Genomic DNA, 19318 nt, shown 5'->3' on the forward strand with positions numbered 1-19318 from the left:
AAATTGTCTAAAGTATGTCCAATATTAATTAGTAGAATATGAATCTTTGTATTGCAAAGTCGAACGAAGATATAATTTTGACAGCTGTCAACGGTAATCGATTATAGCGAGGTATATGCGACATCTAAGTTGTGTCGTACTATACTATACTATTTAGTGAGAACCGCTCTTTGTACAATAATATTAATATGTAAAATTGAATTTGATTTATATTAACTTTTATTGGTTCAAAGATTTTTTTATACAAAAAGTAAAATATATCAAATTATAAAACGCAAAACATCAAAGAGATAAATGTAAAAAATATATTAAATTGAATAATAAGGACACATACAATATTAAATATATTCAAAGATGAACTTAAAAAAGACTATAGTTTATTAAAGTGTCTTTACAATATTAATTAGTACTTATAATTATAAAAATAGTTCAAAATTTCACTAAATCCTAAAAGGCACGAGAAAGTCTATTTTTACAATAAACAATTAAAAACATGCAATCAATAAGAACGTACAATAGACCTTTGGCTTCAAGCGATTGATAAATGTAAACTATGTTAATACAACAACTTACAATTAGGCTTACATCGGAAATATAACGATTTGTTTTTAAAATGATTTTATATTATGTTCATAATCAATTAAGACCTAAGCATCATACCTTGATCTTTATAAATTAAAAAAAAAAAACATCTAAACAACTTGTACCACAGCTTATAAAATAATTATTGCACAACAGGGAATTTATTTATTTAATTTGATATTAAATTTCGATCTTAAAGATCGTTGAAATTAAAACAACATGATAATAACGTTTTGAGTCAGCCGAAACTGACAAAAAATATTTTATAAAACAACCTTTTTATATCTAAATATGTGTATATAAAATTTGTAAGAATCAAAATAAATTTAACAAAACTAGTAATAACGCATTCGTAATATTTAAAACAGGCAATTCTTTACTTAATATTAAAATACGCGATGGCAACACATCTATGATACTCCTACATTCTACCAACTATTTAAAACTTAATCATTTAAACATGTTAAGAAAATATAACAAATGTCCACAGCAATTAATTCATACACTAAGTAAATTAATTCGCTAATTGGTGTCATTTGATTTTTCAATTATCTATAATATTAGTTAAACCTTTAAATAATATAAAAGGCACATGCATTTTAAATATACTTTGATAGTAAATCTACCGATTAGAAAAATACATATACAATTTTGTAAGGCAGTTTTATTTATCGACATGTTTTATCAAGAGATCGGTTCTGTATGCCAAATTCGTCTTACTTCCAAACAGTTCTCGTAGTCATAGAGTTGAAATTTCCGTTTCGGGAAATGTCACTCGGGTGGCCCACCGTTGGGCTTCTCCTTGATGTCAACCTCGTCTGCTTCCAGGATTACGGAGAACGAAAATGGCAGGAAGGCATAACCTTGTCCCTCGTAGAATTTACTCATAAATTCGACCCTGCAATTTGAGTTAAAATTGGCAAAGATTTTTTAAAAATTCTATACCTACGTATTTAATTCATTTACACGTGTTTCGTCGTTAGACAGGTCAGCACATCGAGTACTATACCATTAAAATGAACGCCATGAATGAATACCAATGTAAGTTGACCTATGCTATATTACTAGAAGCGTATGAAATAGTTGGGAACCTTTTTTACATGCATCATGCATGTGATGAAATGGTTTGAAATAATATATTGGAATGTCGTCATTAAGAGGTTTTTAGATTGAGTGAAGACTTTGAAAAAATTAACTCACCAATGCAATCGCAGCGTGTGTAGAAATGCCGACAGTCCTTCCATTAGCACCAGGATCGCGAGTGTGAAGAAAGCCCACGCAGCGAAAAGTAAGTACAGCAAGATCGCGTTTACCGGAGACCCCCCGCCGAGACCTATTTTAAGCAGCCTCTGCCACAACACTGCTGATAGTTCTGATGGAGAAAGTTGAGAAAATATGATTAGTTTTATTGTCAGAATTACAGTTTTGTCAGTTACATACTCGTAAGGCACGAAAAGTTCACAGGGCACAAAAAGTTACCGAGTATCGGATTTGCGAACCAGTGAGCGTGTACCTGCCTGTACACTACATCATGTTCCCCTTAGGTGGCCAGGAACTTGACCGCCACGGCCGAAATCGGCTAGGACAACATTATCATTACGTGCCGGAAAAATTGCCGATCGGTGCGGCTGGTTAGGTTACTTAGGGACTCACGCGCATGCGCCAGCGACAGCGCCCAGAGGCGCAGGTAGGAGGCGGTGTGCGACACGGCGCCCAGCACGTACTCGATGGTGTGGATGGCCTGCGTGATGAGCACCTCGCCCAGCGCCTCCTCCGCGCCGCCCGCCGCCTCCGCGCCGCCCTCCACGCCAGCGCGCTGCAACCACACGCTCTACTGCACTCCAACCGATACCACACCTCCGCCCGCTCATGAGTCGGCCACATTAGATGAAGTTAAATTATTAATATGGTACACTGACATATTATCTTTCGCCGATTGATGCGAAAGAAGCACTTCTATCTTAATGAAAAAAATCACTGGCTGGTACTGAGTTATTTTTTGGGAAAAATCTATTTCACGTGGCTTACAGTGAACTGACAGAAATCATCACGTAAGGAAAAAGCGTAATGTCCTCTCCAGACGACATATCCATCTCTTTTCTTTTTTCTCTGTCTCTCTACAAGAATAGACAGAGATAGAGAGAAAGAATAAGGTTAGAGTTAATCATATTAAACTTATTATAATTATCGTACCTTTTGCTTTTTCGCCACCATTATCTGATACACCGGTTTTCCAAACAGCATGATAGGTATGCATAGAAACGCAATAGCTAAGAAGGTCTTCTGAATGATATCCTGACCATCGTACATGAAAGGTTGACAAGGTCCCTTAGCCGTCGACTCCTTTAGCAACATCATGTTAATGAATATTATCAACACAGACGGTGCGCAATATGTCCCAAGTGCTTCATCTGCAAAAAAAATATTAAAAAGATCGTTTCAAATTTTATCAATAATTGCAAACATGGTATTTTAAAAGATCAGTTTTATTTTGGTTTAAAACTTTATCAAAGTAAATGAATCTTACAATACTTCAATAGTGTAACAATAAAAAATTCATTCAACATCAATAAATTGTTACGAAAGATAATTTATTCAATAGGCTATTTGACTGGTTTTTAAAATCCATTTATATTATTTAGTAGAGGTTAAGTAATCTAGTAAAAGTTGATTTTTTTAATTCTAGTACATATTTGCCGAAAAATATCATATTAAAAATTCCATATTTTAATAACGCGCGAAAACGCTACTTGGACAATATGGCGCTACAATGGGGTCGGTGATGTCACTTTGCTGTATTTTAATCTGTGGTACATATAGTAGAAAATCAAGGTTTACAAGAAAGTGACTTCATAATAAGCACTGCCAATCAGGAGCGTTTCGCGTTGAAAAAATGTATTTTTATTTATTGATTTTTGAATAAATTAAGTATTATTTTCAAGTTTCGTTAGTAAATAACCATTTTTAAACTCATAATCTACACTGATTACAATAATTCACAATTTATTTTTTGCATTGTCAAATAGCCTATTGTTTCCAGTATTAAGAAACCGAGGCGGTTAGTATTTTTATAGGGATACGTCAAATTCTATTTTTAAATGGAGCATCAACTGTCTTCAACGACGCCGTTTCCTTCCTGACACCATAGACTATTGTTACATCAACAAGAAGTGCTTTAGTTTTGGACTTTGATTTAAGATACCTATTACTAATAATTTATTATTATTAGTTATTACTCAATGTGAGATAAAAGGTAATAGTTGGCTCAAGGATGGTGATAGAAATGGAATATATTCCATAAAATGACCATTTGTCAAAGATTACAGTAAAGTTGATAATTCATCTGAGATGGCTCATTAAAAATTAAATTTTGCAATGTTTGGTAGTGTGCAATCTATAATCTTAAACCAGCCTATTTAATCTTAATTTTGAAATGTCTTTGCCCAGAGATCTGGAAGAAATCGGTAGGTAAAGCCACATTTCGTTCAGCCCATAATTCCTCTTTATTTATTATATAAATAAATAAATAAATAAATTATCAATATATGTTGTGAACAATCATTTAAACAAACATAATTTACCTGTCGCATCTGCAGAATACATGATCCATTTCATGAACATCAGAATACACAAATACCAAAACAGGAGAAGAAGAAATAATATCTGTGGTATGTACTGTAGGAATATTAACTCCGCCTTCTTGAAGAAGCTGAAATTAAAAAAAGGAAAAATATATAAAAACTTTTCAATACTCAAATCAAAGTATGGTATCTAATTTCTTGAATACAGTAATTACTTGAAGTTTACCACACTCAATGTTACCCCGAACGCCATATGGATTACGCCGAATATTATCGACAGTTTCATTTTGAACGAGTTCAGAAATATTATGTTGTTGGCGGCAAACTGGAAAAAAGCCACACGTAAGTTATATTCAATCACAGAATTACATAAAAGTAATGGATTGACTTGATGATTGATGGACTTTTTGGTTTGACATTTTTACAAATAAAAGTAGAAAAATAATATCACCGAATTTGATATGGGAATCGTTAATCTGGGTTGAAAAACGAAAGATAATGGATGTAATAAAAACTGTAAAAATTAATATTGTAAACTACATTAAATATCATGTTGTCTTAAATTTTCGCGATTATTACACATTTAAATAAAACTAATTATAACAGACCGTCGTCTACCCGTGACCACGAACACTGCAAAGTGCTCGAAACGTCGGGATGTTTAAAAATAATTAATATACGCGATTCATCCGTTATAATTAGTTTTATTTAAATACATTAAATATCGTTAATTATTTGATGTTCCTGTTTGCTTGAAGCTAGGTACATATTAAACGCGGAATAAAATATTGGCAACAAATATTATAAGAGATGTAAAAGTTTTCAAAATATTTTGGCTTTATTGAAACGGATATTGAAATGTGATTTAGGTTAAAAAAAATATTTCTACTGTTCCTTACTTACTTGCCAAGCAGGATCGATTCCAAGCGGATAGGGAGTCTTCGTATACGCGTCTTTTGGATCCAATTCGAAACTACTATGATTTCTCAGAGTGCCTTCATCGTAGACATTTTGCCAACTACTGCCGAATATGTTTAACGACTTCGAGAATATATCGTTGTATATCAAGCCAGTGTAAACAGAGAATATTCCCATCAGGAGTATAATGTATCGTCCGCCGAAGAATATGTTCCATATTTCGTTGTCCGATTTATTCTTTGCGAATTTCTTTTCGAATATAACAAGTATGGCGGCGAAAATGGTCATAATGAGACCGTGGCCCATGTCACCGAACATCACAGCGAACAGAAACGGGAATGTTATTATCGTGTACAAAGCTGAAATACATATCATGTATCAGTGATTTTTTTGTTAGTTGAATCAAATCGAATTTTAAATAAACCTGCATGATAAAGTAATCAATAATTTGATCCAAGTTGTTATTGTGATAATTATTGAGAAGAAAATAGTATAAATAGTGTCACCACCGCCTACAGATATGGTCACTGCATAAACATCCTGAGATTGTCTATGCGCCCAATCACGGATATGGTACGGATACGGTATGTCTTTGGTATCTGTAATCGAGTTCTACAAGAGAGACTTTCCATCATTTTTCATGAATTTCCATCATGTAAAAATATAGACAAGGGTCATATATATGTGCCCTTTAGAATACACATTTTTGAATAAACTCTTATTTTAATTTTTATTATAATTTTCTTTTAACAAACTTTATGAGTAATTTCCTCCTTTTTCTTACACCTTGGCTAAGTGATAATGTTGAGTAGAATTTAATTGATATGCATATTATTGAATGTTACGAACGGAGCCTTATGTTTTTGACAGTTGTCGATATGGTAAAGTAAGACAGTTTATTACCTGGGTTAACTTCTCGATAGCTGGCGATTCCATAGGAATCAATGAGGGTCTGAAAGCCCCGGGTGAACTTGTTCGTCCGGTTGAACGTCGGCGGTATTTCTAACGTTGGGACGTGGTGTAGAATTGACGGGATGGGACTACCACTAGCTTTCTGAAAATAAACATTCAATGTGCATTAGGTATGGATGTAATAGAAAGATAAAGAGAAAATTACAAATTATTTGTATTTGGCATAACCTCAAACCTTAATAAAACAATCTTAATAGTTTTTTGAAGTATGACACTGCCAAAATTAATTTCAAAATAACATAAAGTGTCTACGTTCCTTTTAAAAGATATCAATAATTTTCCTGGTACATATTCAAAAAAAAAAATCTCGATGTCTCAAATGTTCGTTACATGTTACGTTATATATTTTCGTATTAAAACATTTCAGTTATATATACCTAGACAGAAAACGATGAACTAGGGTATGTCGATTTTTTGGATTCAAATTTAATACTTTGACAAAAATCTTTATTTAAATATACCTAAATAATGTTGCTATATATAATATATTTGTGAAAGTATGGAGCAAAGCAAAAGATGACATGTCGGCCGTGTAGTTATACAAATATGGGGCTTAACTCCTTGAAACAAGACACATAATTTTGTAAAGTAAAAGTGGACTTACGACACCGTTGTCTAAAGCCTTTTGCAAGATGTGTAAGTCACACCTCGGGACCCAGCACTCCGCTATGAGGCATTTCTTGACGATGTCCATACTGAACATGTTCAGCGTGTGGTATATGGCCTTCTCTTTCCTCACCACGACCATCCACGTGCTGATATCTCTCGCTATGTTTGCCAACACCAGTCTACGGTGTTGTTCCGTTTGTTCCAACACCTGGAATTTAATTATCACATTTGAATGACTTGAGCAGCTTTGCAATATTTGACGACCTCCGTGGTCAAGTGTGTACACCGGTTTTCATGGGTACGCCACTCCGAGGTCCCGGGTACGATTTCCGCCCGAAACGTTGTAGAAAATTTATTACTTTTCTATGTTGTCTTAGGTCTGGGTGTTTGTGGTAATTTCGTTACTTCTAATTTTCCATAAAACAAGTGCTTTAGCTACTTAGATTGGGATCAGAGTAATGTATGTGATGTTGTCTCATATTTATATTTGTCTATTTATAGTATTATACACGTGCAATATACAACTGAGGTGGTAACCCTTTGGCCGAATCAATATGTATTTTAGTTAAGCAAACTGCTATCTAGGGTGGATCCAGAGCACAGGACGACCTCGATTATTTTTAGGGGGTTGGACATAGACAATATCTGTTCTTTTGTTTTTTTTCTTTATTGTGTTTATGTGGTCAATAAAACCTTTTTCACTTATTATTCTTAATCTCATTTAATTGACGGTAGTTTTTGGATAATATCTATATAATAATATTAGCTAATAAATACTAAGTCGTGCATTGTGCGAGAGAGATAATATAACTTTATTTTTAATACAGTAAAAAAAGTTAATATAGTGATGTAATGTTTGAAATACAGATTATAATGTAAACGATATTTATCAAAAAGTTCCGTCAACAATATTGTAAACCTATTTAATTGTAAACAGTCACAATACAATTATAATACGTACACCACTTAAGAAGATCCTGCCTTGACACCGTTTATAGTTGTTTATTAAGTTTTGATAACAATATTACGCAAATTGAAGTTATGTTTAACGATGTAATGAAGTTCGTTTCTATTTTGATGTCTGATATTTGTATACACATTATTAATAATTATAAATAAACTTTTGATCCGCCCCGTCTTCGCACGGATACAATATTGATACTGAATATACTGCAGAATGTATATATACAAAATTCATAGCTTTGTGTCATTAGACAATACAAACCGTTACAGATACATACTTTTATATATCTTGTAGGATTAGAAACATGTAAAATGTAATGTAAACCTCTTATTTACAAAAACCTTCCTCGCGAGTTACTCTATCTATTGTAAACCGCATCAAAATCCGTTGCGAAATATTAATGATCTATGCATACATAGTGACAGTCAGCGATAAGCGATATTGTTTTATAATATATAAGGATTAGGATTTATATTTACTCTACCGCCGAAAAGCGATAGTATATTATAAAATAACGATTACAATTTCTTGTGATAGACAGCTTGAAAAAGATCACCTTAATTTAAATTTGTACTATAGCCATACCAATAATATAACAATTGCAAAGATTTTTTGCGGTTTACTTTTCTGATTTCCTTGTTCAGATCTGAAGAATATATTTCCAAGCCAGTAGTAAATAGTTAATTAAATCAATACGACCCTCAAGCTATTCATAGCGTTATTATATAGTAAAAATATCGAGGATAATTCTGATATATTACTTGGTGGTAGGGCTTTGTGCAAGCCCGTCTGGGTAGGTACCACTCACTCATCAGTTATTCTACCGCCAAACAACAGTACTCAGTATTGTTGTGTTCCGGTCTGAAGGGTGAGTGAGCCAGTGTAACTCCACAAGCACAAGGGACATAACATCTTAGTTCCCAAGGTTGGTGGCGCATTGACGACGTAAGGAATAGTTAATATTTCTTACAGCTTCATTGTCTATGGGTGATGGTGACCACTTATCATCAGGTGGCCATGCTCGTCCGCCAACCTATACCATAAAAAAAATATAGTCATATAAGAATATTTACCATTTCTAAGTCCTTAATCCTCGACTCTATCCCAGCTAGCATATCTTGCTGTTCCTTGTACGTCGCCGGGCAGGGATACAGGGTCGCTTGGAAGCCATTGCACACTTTCTTGACTCTCAGCTTTATCTGTTCTCCATGGAAGAATACCACGAACACTGTCTTCTGTAACTCGTGACTCTGAAACAATTCACAAGTTTATTATTTCCATAATTATATCTCATACGGGTCTTTTCATCACTATCACTAAAGCTATTCTACTTTTAAATGTCACCGTGTAATAGTGTGAGTTACGCTTGTATTTATAGGGTGTCTTAGTGTGCGTGCTAATGTTAGAACAAAGACAGCAAAGAAATATAGAAGCAAAATTATATTCTGTATATGCTGACGACCTATAGGGACATCATCAAACAGTTTCATATAAAAATGCTATAAGGAGACGAGATATACAAACGATATTGAGAGAACGTTTGATTACCTAAACATTTAAATATTAGTAAGTAAGGTCGTAAATGTAAAACGCTAGTTTCCGTTTAAGTCGTTCTTAAAATAACAAAATGCCAGTCGGCCACTTAAATAAATAAGTAAACCTTAGGGTAAAAAAATCAATAAAAACTTAGGTTAACGACCGTATAGCATTTAGCGTGGCCCATAGCATGTCAACTTCTAACTAGCCTCTAAATCAATGTTGTAACGATTTGTTTTCGAACTGTATCATTATTTGATATGATTATCAGCAAAATGCACTCGCTTTATCGATACGGAGCTTATATTTTCAAGTATTTCAAGGATTACATGCGGCTATTGTTTACTGAAAACGCGTGATTATCGAGCTCGTGTTCACTACATTTCAATGATTGTTTTAATTTTTAGATATACTCCAAGAAAATACACATTATGAGTTTTTCTTAGTTGCATGTTTACTTGGATTTTGACTTGTTATGTAATTTGTTGATAGTTCTAGATCTAGTTTATAGATCTAGTCTGAGATACTTTTTACTTGCAATATATTTTAACAAGTAAAAATATTTCGTAAGGTTCGTATGACATATTAATTTATATTATAAGTTATTACAAAAGATTTAAAGTCTTCATACTAAACATTTTACGTACAAATTGTTACGGGCACAGAAAGATACATAACAGCAACAACAACAACAGCAATAGCCTCTAAATTTCCCACTGCTGGGCTAAAGCATCCTCTCCCTTTCAGGGGAAGGTTTGGAACATATTCTACTACACTGTTCCAATGCGGGTTCGTGGAATACACATGTGGCAATTTCTATGAAATTAGACACAGTCAGGTTACCTCACGATATTTTCTCTCACCGCCGAGCACGAGATGAATTATAAACACAAATTAAGCACAAGCAATTTCAGTGGTACATGCCTGGGTTTGAACCCATATTCATCGGTTAAGGCGCACGCGTTCTATCCACTAGGCCATCTCGGCTCACTAAGTCATCAATGATGAATAGGGTTTAGTAACTAGTAGGTTTATCTTAGTTTTAACTTACCGTAACCGGATCTTTTAGGGGTTCATCGATTTGGGCCTGCTTAAAGAATATATTTCCGTGCGATATCCTCCATAGCATTCTTTCAAAGGAAGGTACCCTTGCTGTAGCCACAACACCAGCTATGAAGCCCAAATGCCCTAACGCACCGTCATTATTGTAAATTTGTACTGACGCGGAGATCTTTCTATGAGCGCTGTGGTCTTGAAAAAATGTCTGTGTCTTTTCAATCAGCAATTTTAGTTCGATAAGCGCAAGGTAATCCGTCTTTAAGTTTTGGGCGTTTCTTGTTATCTCTTGTATTTCTGATTCGATGTAATCGATCCTTTCCTGAAAGAAAATTGTTCGATAAATCAATAGAAAAGTATTTTAGTAAGAAAATTTCAAGTATTTGGTCACCTATGCTCATATAAATTGACACTGGAGGTAATCTTTTGCATTGCCATTGGGACATTGGAACCAACGTTGGGATCTAAGATCCCAACGACTGTAGCTCGCTCACACTTCAAACCGGATCGCACTTAACCGTAATTGTTTTAATTTTTTTTTTATATTATCCGAGTAGGCATATGACTCCACTCCATCTGATAGTAGGTGGGAGTGGAGTCCAAACGCGAAGATGACTCGTACGGACAGCAAGAATGTGCTGCACTAGTCACCCTCGTCATGCCGGCCCGTATGATGCCTCTTGACGCCTCGTTTGAAGGCACTCAGGTTATAAAAGGAGAGGAATACGAGTCCTGGTAATCAATCACGAGTTCAATTTTTTGGGGGTGCGACAAAGAAAAGAGGTGCCAAATTTATTTGTGCCCCTTGGGATAGATGTGACAGTTAGGCGATGACATCGCGAGTCAGCACGCGTAGATTTGTGAAGAAAAATAATAATACACTAAGTATTACTGCATATATCAGTTAGTATATCACGCGTATGGCATGGAATTCAGATAGCCAATCATATTCGTTAAGTATAGACATTTTACTTACCTCTAATATATTGATCTCCCTCGGTGTTAATACTCGAGGCGACGGCTTTGGCGGAGGCGGTGGTTCTGGCAGTTCCCCGCTCACCCAGCGCAGCTTGCGTTCCATTTCGTTGCAACGTCTGACTTCTGTTACATATCGACGTTGGAAATCGTTCACGTGTGGATTTAACTGTAAAGAAAATTATGTGCTTTAAACTTACATGATATTAATAGGTAGTAAGTCCCTGCTATAAGGCAAAGGATTTTCCTTCTTTTGAAAAGAAGTTTAGGTTCCCAATTCCACTACCGATTCGTTACTCTAACAGGTTTTGATGAATATATAAAGAAGAGCGGAAGAAATAAGACGATATTTTATTTTTCGAATTCATATTGTACATCAGTTACCGGTTTTTAAGGTACGAGTAATGAACCGTTTCAGTTACTGTATCTCTTTATGTTATACACCTACGACTTTAAAGAACAACGAAACGTTTTTATATATTTTTTATAAACCTTTTTTATAGGAACCCTTTGAACATCGCTTCGTAGATATCAAATTATTTGACAATCCAAATTCAAAGTTCTGCATTAAATGTAGAAGCTAAACACTTATTGATTGTCAAATTAAGTACAAGGATCGGTACAGAGAGGTAAAGTCTCATCATCATCAGCCTATTTTTGTCCACTGCTGGACATAGGCCTCTCCCAGTGCACGCCACTGTGGTCTTTCTCCGGCTACTCGCATCCAGCTCCTGCCTGCCGCCTTGCGTATATCGTCACTCCACCGTGCCTGAGGACGTCCTACACTACGTTTGCCGAGACGCGGTCTCCACTCTAGAACACGTTTTCCCCAACGGTTGTCGGTTCTACGACAAATATGACCAGCCCACTGCCATTTCAGCTTACTAATCCGGTGGGCTATGTCGATGACTTTGGTTCTTTGACGGATCACCTCATTTCTGATGCGATCCCTCAAAGAAACGCCGAGCATAGCCCTTTCCATAGCACGCTGAGCGACTTTAAGCTGGTGGACCAGCCTTGTCGTGAATGTCCACGTTTCGGCTCCGTATGTCATGACGGGTAGGACGCACTGATTGAAGACTTTCGTCTTAAGGCACTGTGGGATCGACGATGTTAAGATTCGTCGTAACTTCCCAAACGCTGCCTAACCCAGCTGAATTCTTCTATTCACCTCGTCCTCAAGGTTGTTTCTACCTAATCGCAGAGTCTGCCCGAGGTAGACATATTTTTGAACAACTTCGAGGACGGTACCATGTATCGTAGTCGGTTCCGGTAGAACATGTTCATTGAACATGACCTTGGTTTTATCCAAGTTCATCCGTAGGCCGATACGCATAGAAGAATCAGCCAGCTCGTTCAGCATTTGTTGTAGGTCCTGCAGCGTTTCTGCCACGATGACGATGTCGTCTGCGAATCTCAAGTGAGAGATGTATTCGCCATTGATGTTAATGCCACGTCCTTTCCAGTTCAGCGTCTTGAACATATCCTCCATTGCATTAGTGAACAATTTGGGGGAAATAACGTCCCCTTGTCTCACTCCTCGATGCAATGGTATGGGATTTGTTTGCTGATTCTGTACTCGGACGGACATGGTGGCAGCTTCATAGAGACATCTCATCACTTGGATGTATCGCCAATCAACTTGGCAACGCTGCAGGGACTCCAGAACAGCCCAGATTTCAACCGAGTCAAAGGCCTTCTCATAGTCCACGAATGCAATACACAGGGGCCGATTATACTCATGGGACTTCTGTATAATCTGCCGCACTGTATGGATGTGGTCTATGGTGCCGTATCCGGTCCGAAACCCGGCCTGCTCCGGGGGTTGGAATTCGTCGAATCTTAGCGCAAGACGGTTCGTGATCACTCTTGAAAACAGCTTATAGACGTGGCTCAGTAGGGATATGGGACGATAGTTCTTCAGCAGGGTTTTGTCTCCCTTTTTGAAGAACAGGACGACCACACTCCTACTCCACGCCTCCGGAGTTCTCCCTTCGAAGAGGACAGAGTTAAAAAGCGTCTGAAGTTCCCTAAGTACTGGTTTACCTCCCGCTTTTAATAGCTCTGTGGTAACGCCGTCCTCTCCAGGGGCTTTTCCATTTTTAAGCTGTCTAAGAGCAGTCTCGATTTCGCCAATACTGACTTCAGGCAGGTCTTCGGAGAAATGGCGTGTTAATGTAGCTCTAGGATCCTCATTTTCGGGATCAGGTCGAGATGCATGCGATGCGTATAACCGGCCGTAGAAGTCCTCTACTTCCGAAAGTACTGCCGGCTTAGAAGAAACGACTTCTCCACTTGCTGTGGTCAACTTCGTCAGGTGGCTCCTTCCAAGAGATTGTACGAACACCTTAGACCCCCGATTCTGCTCAATAGCTCTTTTTATTGCAAGAGTATTGGAGCACCGGAGGTCGTGTCGTACGCGCCTGCTGATCTCTTGGTTTAATTGCCGTTTCTCTGACGAAGTGACAGGTGGGTTTTCACGTCGTTTCTTCATGAGCCCCAAAGTCTCTTCCGAAAGGTTCGACTTCCTGCCCTTACGCTGCATGCCACAATATCTCGTGCCTTCTTCCCTGAGAATTCGAACTACATTTTCGAGGTTCTGGTTTACGTCCGTTGTGGTTTCCACGGCAGCGAATCGGTTCTCCAGGATTGACTGGAATGTTTCAGATCCCGCAATGGTTTGGAGCAGCTTTGGTCGGAGCGTGGACTTCATCAGACGGGCGCGCTCGGCCTTAAAATTGATATTCAGAGAGCCTCGGAGGAGTCGGTGATCACTACCGGTATTGAACCTGTTAATCACTGAGACGTCTCTGAATATATGCCTCTTGTCCGTCATTATGAAGTCGATCTCGTTTTTCGTCATAGTGTCGGGGCTTTGCCACGTCCACTTCCTTTGCGGCTGCTTCTTGAAGAAGGAGTTCATCAAGAAGAGCCCCTCCCGTTCGAGGAAGTTGACAAGCATTTGCCCCCTATGATTCCTGCTTCCAAGTCCATGGGGTCCTACTACCGATTCGCTGCAGTTCTGTACTCCCACTTTAGCGTTGAAGTCCCCCATGACAACGTTGTAGTGGGTTTTCGTGGTGAAGTGGAGGGCCCTCGATATGTCATCGAATAATTCTTCCACTTCATCGTCCGAGTGTGTCGAGGTCGGTGCGTACGCTTGCACCACCTTGAGGCTGTACCTCTCGGTGAGCTTTATAATGAGGTACGCTACCCTGTTCGACACACTGGAGATTTCCACCACGTTGTCAACTAGGGACTTATTTACCAGAAACCCAACGCCACCTTGGGATTGTTGGTCACCCTCTCGGAAGTACATTAGGTGGCCTGATTCGAGGGTTACGGTGTCCTCTCCCTCTCTACGGACTTCACATAGCCCTAATATGTGCCACCTAATTTTCCCAAGTTCTACCTCAAGTTGCGCTAGATGCGAGTCAAGCCGTAGCGTGCGTCCGTTGTACGTCGCAAGGGTCAGTCGGTTGTGGTGGCCTCCCGTAGCCCGGTGATTCTTAGCACCCCCCGTCCCGCCGTTACCATCGTCGCCACCATGACGAGGAATAGCGGGGCTGCCGGGAACTGGGGGCCGTGGCTTGCGTGTGTGCTGTATGTGGAGGTTGTGCCCATAATCGCCACGCTGGGCAGGCGGGTTGGCGATCGCAGGGCGTAGCTTCTCGCACCGGTGACGCTGCTGCCCGTCACCGGCCTGTGGTATTTAGCTACGCCTATTATGTTTATGGTTATACCGCCATCAGTCGGTCGCCAGAGCCTCGTTTGCTGGTCGGCAGGATGCACCACGGGCAGGTGAGGTTGGCTTGGGGCACTAAGGTGTAGTTTGCGCCCCCTTACATCCCTAAAGGTAAAGTCTGACATGAGTAAAACCGACCAAGGAAACTCCACTTGAAATTTTTTGTCAAATTTGTAAGTATTATCGGCGGAACGCGATCACATCATTTCCAAAGTGTGCTATCATCCATCAAGTAACTAATTGTTTAATAACCTTTTGCACATAAGCGTTCCTATTCTGTTTTTGTCAATCACCAGGCCTTTTCGTACCATAAATACTCAATGTACCCAACATATAACGCGATAAAATAAATATATAGTCGAGGTATTGATAAACCCATTCGTCTTGAAAGGGTTTTGTAACCCACATCGTCATAAATAATAAACTATTGCAACATAAAAAATGACTACACCAATAAAAATACTAACGAGACCACACCTAATACCAAAAATAGAGCATCAATTGGCCATTCGCAGCATCCTATCTCTTTATCACTTTTATTGCTCCCATTTATAACTTGTTGCTCTGTGTTTCATAATATGAAATGTCATTGTTTTGGCTGTTGGATGTTTTCAGAATATAGTTTTAATATTTCGTTTTAATAACTTAATAACCTTATAATGTCAATATTCTGGAGTAAGATGACTGTTGAGAAGTATTATGTACTAATGTCCCAGTAGTATGTGGATGTATATAACAATCTACATGAACTTAGTTTTATTTATTTATTTATTTTAATGCTTTATTGTACAATACAAAAGTATTAACAAAAGGCGGGCTTAATGCTTTGATGGTTATGGTAATCTGAAAGTTTTTTTTAAGCGTATTTATTCGACTCTGCTGTATATTTTTGTAGTTTACAATTGTATCTAAAAAAATTATATCACTAATTTTAATAAACTATTTTAATTTTTATATAATTAAAGTCTAATTGTTAATAATTCTTATCTAAATAAACTTTCTGATCAAACCTTTCTACTCAAGTAAGATACTTGAAAGATTGTTATTAATTAGGTTTCATAGCACTTGAGATAACAGTAAACGTGTCAACTTATACAAACACATTTTAGCCGCCGTAATACCCCAAGATGCCGAAAATTTGCATGGACGTAAGGGTTGTAATAAAATAATTAAGACACTATCGATATCATTAGTGCAAAAAAAAATGGAAGATTTTTTTCCGGGAATCGATTATTTTGTCATGAAATTGCTCGTAAAGAAATTCTAGATCATGCAAATATTTACAAAAAATATTCTTGATCTACATTTTCTAAGAAAAATCGTTTCTGAAATTTACCTAAGTTGTATGTAAGTATAGTAAACTCCAAAATAACAGTATGCGGTACAGTAAACTCCAAAATCATGCATGCATTATATTATCTTGGACAAATCATAGCAGATAATGAAATTTATGCATTTTTTTGTGTTAGTGCATTTTTAGCATAAAAGTATCAAACTGAGTATATTTGAAAAAATAAATTTCTAAAAATTTGACATATGGGCTAATTTCAATACATAAACGCTTCAATAAAACACAATATTCTTTTTTCGTTTCAGTTTAAATTTCATCACAGAAAGCTCTGGAAAAGTACTACGACATTTTTTTTAATTGGTCCTCTTTAAAAGACCGTCACTAGGCTTCACTTTGTGCAACCTTTGCTTGAACAAAGGCGAACTAAAAAAAAACGCATAGAGGAAACATTCGACGATAATATAGGCGAAGGAGACAAATATGTAGTCCTTCAGATAATAGACAGCATTGAAGAACAATATGCTACTATCCCCTTGTAAACAATTACATTTATCGCGTTACGTAAGTGTGATAAAAATGTGCCTCGGACTTGGCCATTGTCATTTCAATTAAAAACAATTGTACGTACAGTGTTATACTATATTATAACTGTGGAGTTGCGTAGATGAATGATGATTGTATTAAAAATAATTAAACGTGGAATTTGTTTGAAAACTTCATTTATTGTCCTTAGTATATATATCATATCTGAATAGTTGGGTAGGGCTTTGTACAAGCCCGAATTGGTAGGTACTCCCCCACTCATCAGATATTCTACTCCTAAACAACAATACGCAGTATTGTTGTGTTCCGGTTTGAAGGGTGAGTGAGCCAGTATAACTACAGCACGAGGGATATAGCATCTTAGTTCCCAAGGTTGGTGGCGCATTGACGATGTAAGGAATAGTTAATACTTCTTACAGCGTCAAAAAGTATCCTACGTCTTTCCTTCAAGTTCAAATTTGCATCGTATCAAATTCCCTCAAAATCAGTTCAGCGGTTTGGTAGTGAAAGAGTGACAGACAGACAGTCAGAGTTACTTTCAAATTTATAATAGGTATAAGTATAGATTAAATATCAAAGACAAGTTCTAGAAGCTTGCGAGTTCAAATCCGGATAAGCATTGCGGAATTATTATTTCTATTTTTGACGCAAACTTACAGTCTATTTCGTGCCTGGAAAAAGGAAGACAACACAGATGACAATTTGTGAATCCGAGTGATACCAACTTTCCCGTATTCAAGATTGGCCGAAAATATTAAATCTTCTGAAAAAAATATTCTAATACATTATTCAGGAAGGCTTTTAGAAGCACTTTTGAATCGTCATTGAACAACTATATTAAGTGAAGCTGCCACCGGTTCAGAAAGTAGATCCTACCGCGAAGAAACGACATGAAACTCAATAGTTACTCTTTTTTAACAACGGTTATTACCTTACTTACCTTAATTACTCTTGTGCACTTGCAATGATCATCACAGATTTTATCAAAGTGATCAATGTTACTATTAATATACATATACATACATAATAGTGTTGTAGTGATGTTTCATTTGTTTCATGGATGACGTTTCATTTTTGTTAAGGTAAAGACACCTGTATATGTTTCATTTCTATACTAAAAAAATGTAGTGGTGCAAAAAGCTTCATCAAAAGTATAACACCTCGCCTCATTGCCTCCAGGTGACAGGAAGGCTGGTTCGCTTTTTGCCCAGAGGATCGGAATTGCGATTCAACGGGGAAATGCTGCTAGCATTCTTGCCACTATTCACGCAAGATTTATACAGTAACTAGTTTCAGTTCATATTTGTATATATTTAAGCATTTAATGTTATTAATTCTTATGTTAATAAATTATAAAGTTTCTAAATTTCTATACTCTGAAGTCTAGATGTGAAACATTTCCAGGTCGTCACTCAACGTTAACTTAAATATTTTAAAATAAAATATGCCATCGTATTAAATCGATATAGCGAGTCAAGCCACTCCTTTGCGTGCCGAACTCAACGCGTATGCGTTATGATGGCACGCGATTTGGGAGGGTCACAAGACAGGCCTAGCAATTTCGTTGGATATAATATTCGGGGATTAGCCTAATTTGAAAGATCGTGAAAGGGACCATGACTATTATTCACAAGTTACCCTTGAATTTACATTGATAAAAATGTGGCATATTTTTTTATTGAGCTACTCGTAATCGCCCACGGTTTCGCTCGGGTTTTAGGGTGTTGATTATCATGTATCAGACAAAAAAGTAGCCTATGTCCTTTCGTAGTTCAAGTTTGTTTCGTACAAAATTTCATCGAATTCGGTTCAGAGGTTTGGTTGTGAAAGAGCGGCAGACAGACAGAGAGACAGAGTTACTTTCACATTAATAATATAGATAGTGAATAATACAGAACCTAGTTTCCGTCAGTGGCTACATCCTTATCTGATGGTAGGGGTATTGCAAATGTTATGTAGGCCGTTCTGGACAGACTACGGCTTTTTAGGATTCCGTAGCCGTAAGATTTTCCCTAGTACCTCCATTTGTCAGTCTGTACATTTATAGCATCAGTTAAAAATAATAAATCAAAAATATTCTAAATTTTATAATTATGGATTGATGATAAATTAATGAAAAATATCTTTCAAGATAAAGATTTAAGGTTTAGTTCATATTTGTATATATTTAAGCATTTAATGTTATTAATTATTATGTTAAATATACTTACATATAAGCTAGTCTTTTATGTTTTTTAGAGAATAACTGAAAGTATTTTAACTTTGTGTGCTAGATTTATAATTGTCACGAAAAATATGTTAAATATACGGAATCTATAATGTACAAGTGCATACAAACCACTTATATAGATAGGTACTACTATATAATACTACCAATTATATAAAAAAAAACACAATTTAATATTATATAGTTGTCATATGTCTTCAAACAGTTTGCCAATGTAGTCTCTTTTTTCAGAATAGAAGTATTACACTTACTTTGATTGTTTTCGTATTTAATATCACAATATCTTAGCTCTTAAGCCATTGGCGATGCAAGAAATGTT

General features: G+C 36.8%; 1 protein-coding gene across 1 annotated transcript in view; it reads right to left on the reverse strand.

Annotated features, from left to right (window-relative positions):
- Window positions 1–291: 291 nt before the first annotated feature.
- The window catches only part of LOC124532312 (V-type proton ATPase 116 kDa subunit a 1-like), a 39579-nt gene continuing 20552 nt past the window's right edge, over window positions 292–19318 (reverse strand). The window contains exons 3-14 of the mRNA XM_047107162.1: window positions 11195–11362; window positions 10214–10540; window positions 8700–8876; window positions 6658–6870; window positions 5985–6135; window positions 5067–5440; window positions 4379–4488; window positions 4164–4291; window positions 2776–2993; window positions 2236–2398; window positions 1783–1954; window positions 292–1480 (exon numbers count right to left, since the gene is read on the reverse strand). Coding sequence (XP_046963118.1) covers window positions 1354–1480; window positions 1783–1954; window positions 2236–2398; window positions 2776–2993; window positions 4164–4291; window positions 4379–4488; window positions 5067–5440; window positions 5985–6135; window positions 6658–6870; window positions 8700–8876; window positions 10214–10540; window positions 11195–11362 — 2328 coding nt within the window. The 3' untranslated portion in view covers window positions 292–1353. The remainder of the gene's footprint in view (window positions 1481–1782; window positions 1955–2235; window positions 2399–2775; window positions 2994–4163; window positions 4292–4378; window positions 4489–5066; window positions 5441–5984; window positions 6136–6657; window positions 6871–8699; window positions 8877–10213; window positions 10541–11194; window positions 11363–19318) is intronic.

This window comes from Vanessa cardui, chromosome 9, assembly GCF_905220365.1.
Source record: "Vanessa cardui chromosome 9, ilVanCard2.1, whole genome shotgun sequence".
NCBI lineage: Eukaryota > Metazoa > Arthropoda > Insecta > Lepidoptera > Nymphalidae > Vanessa > Vanessa cardui.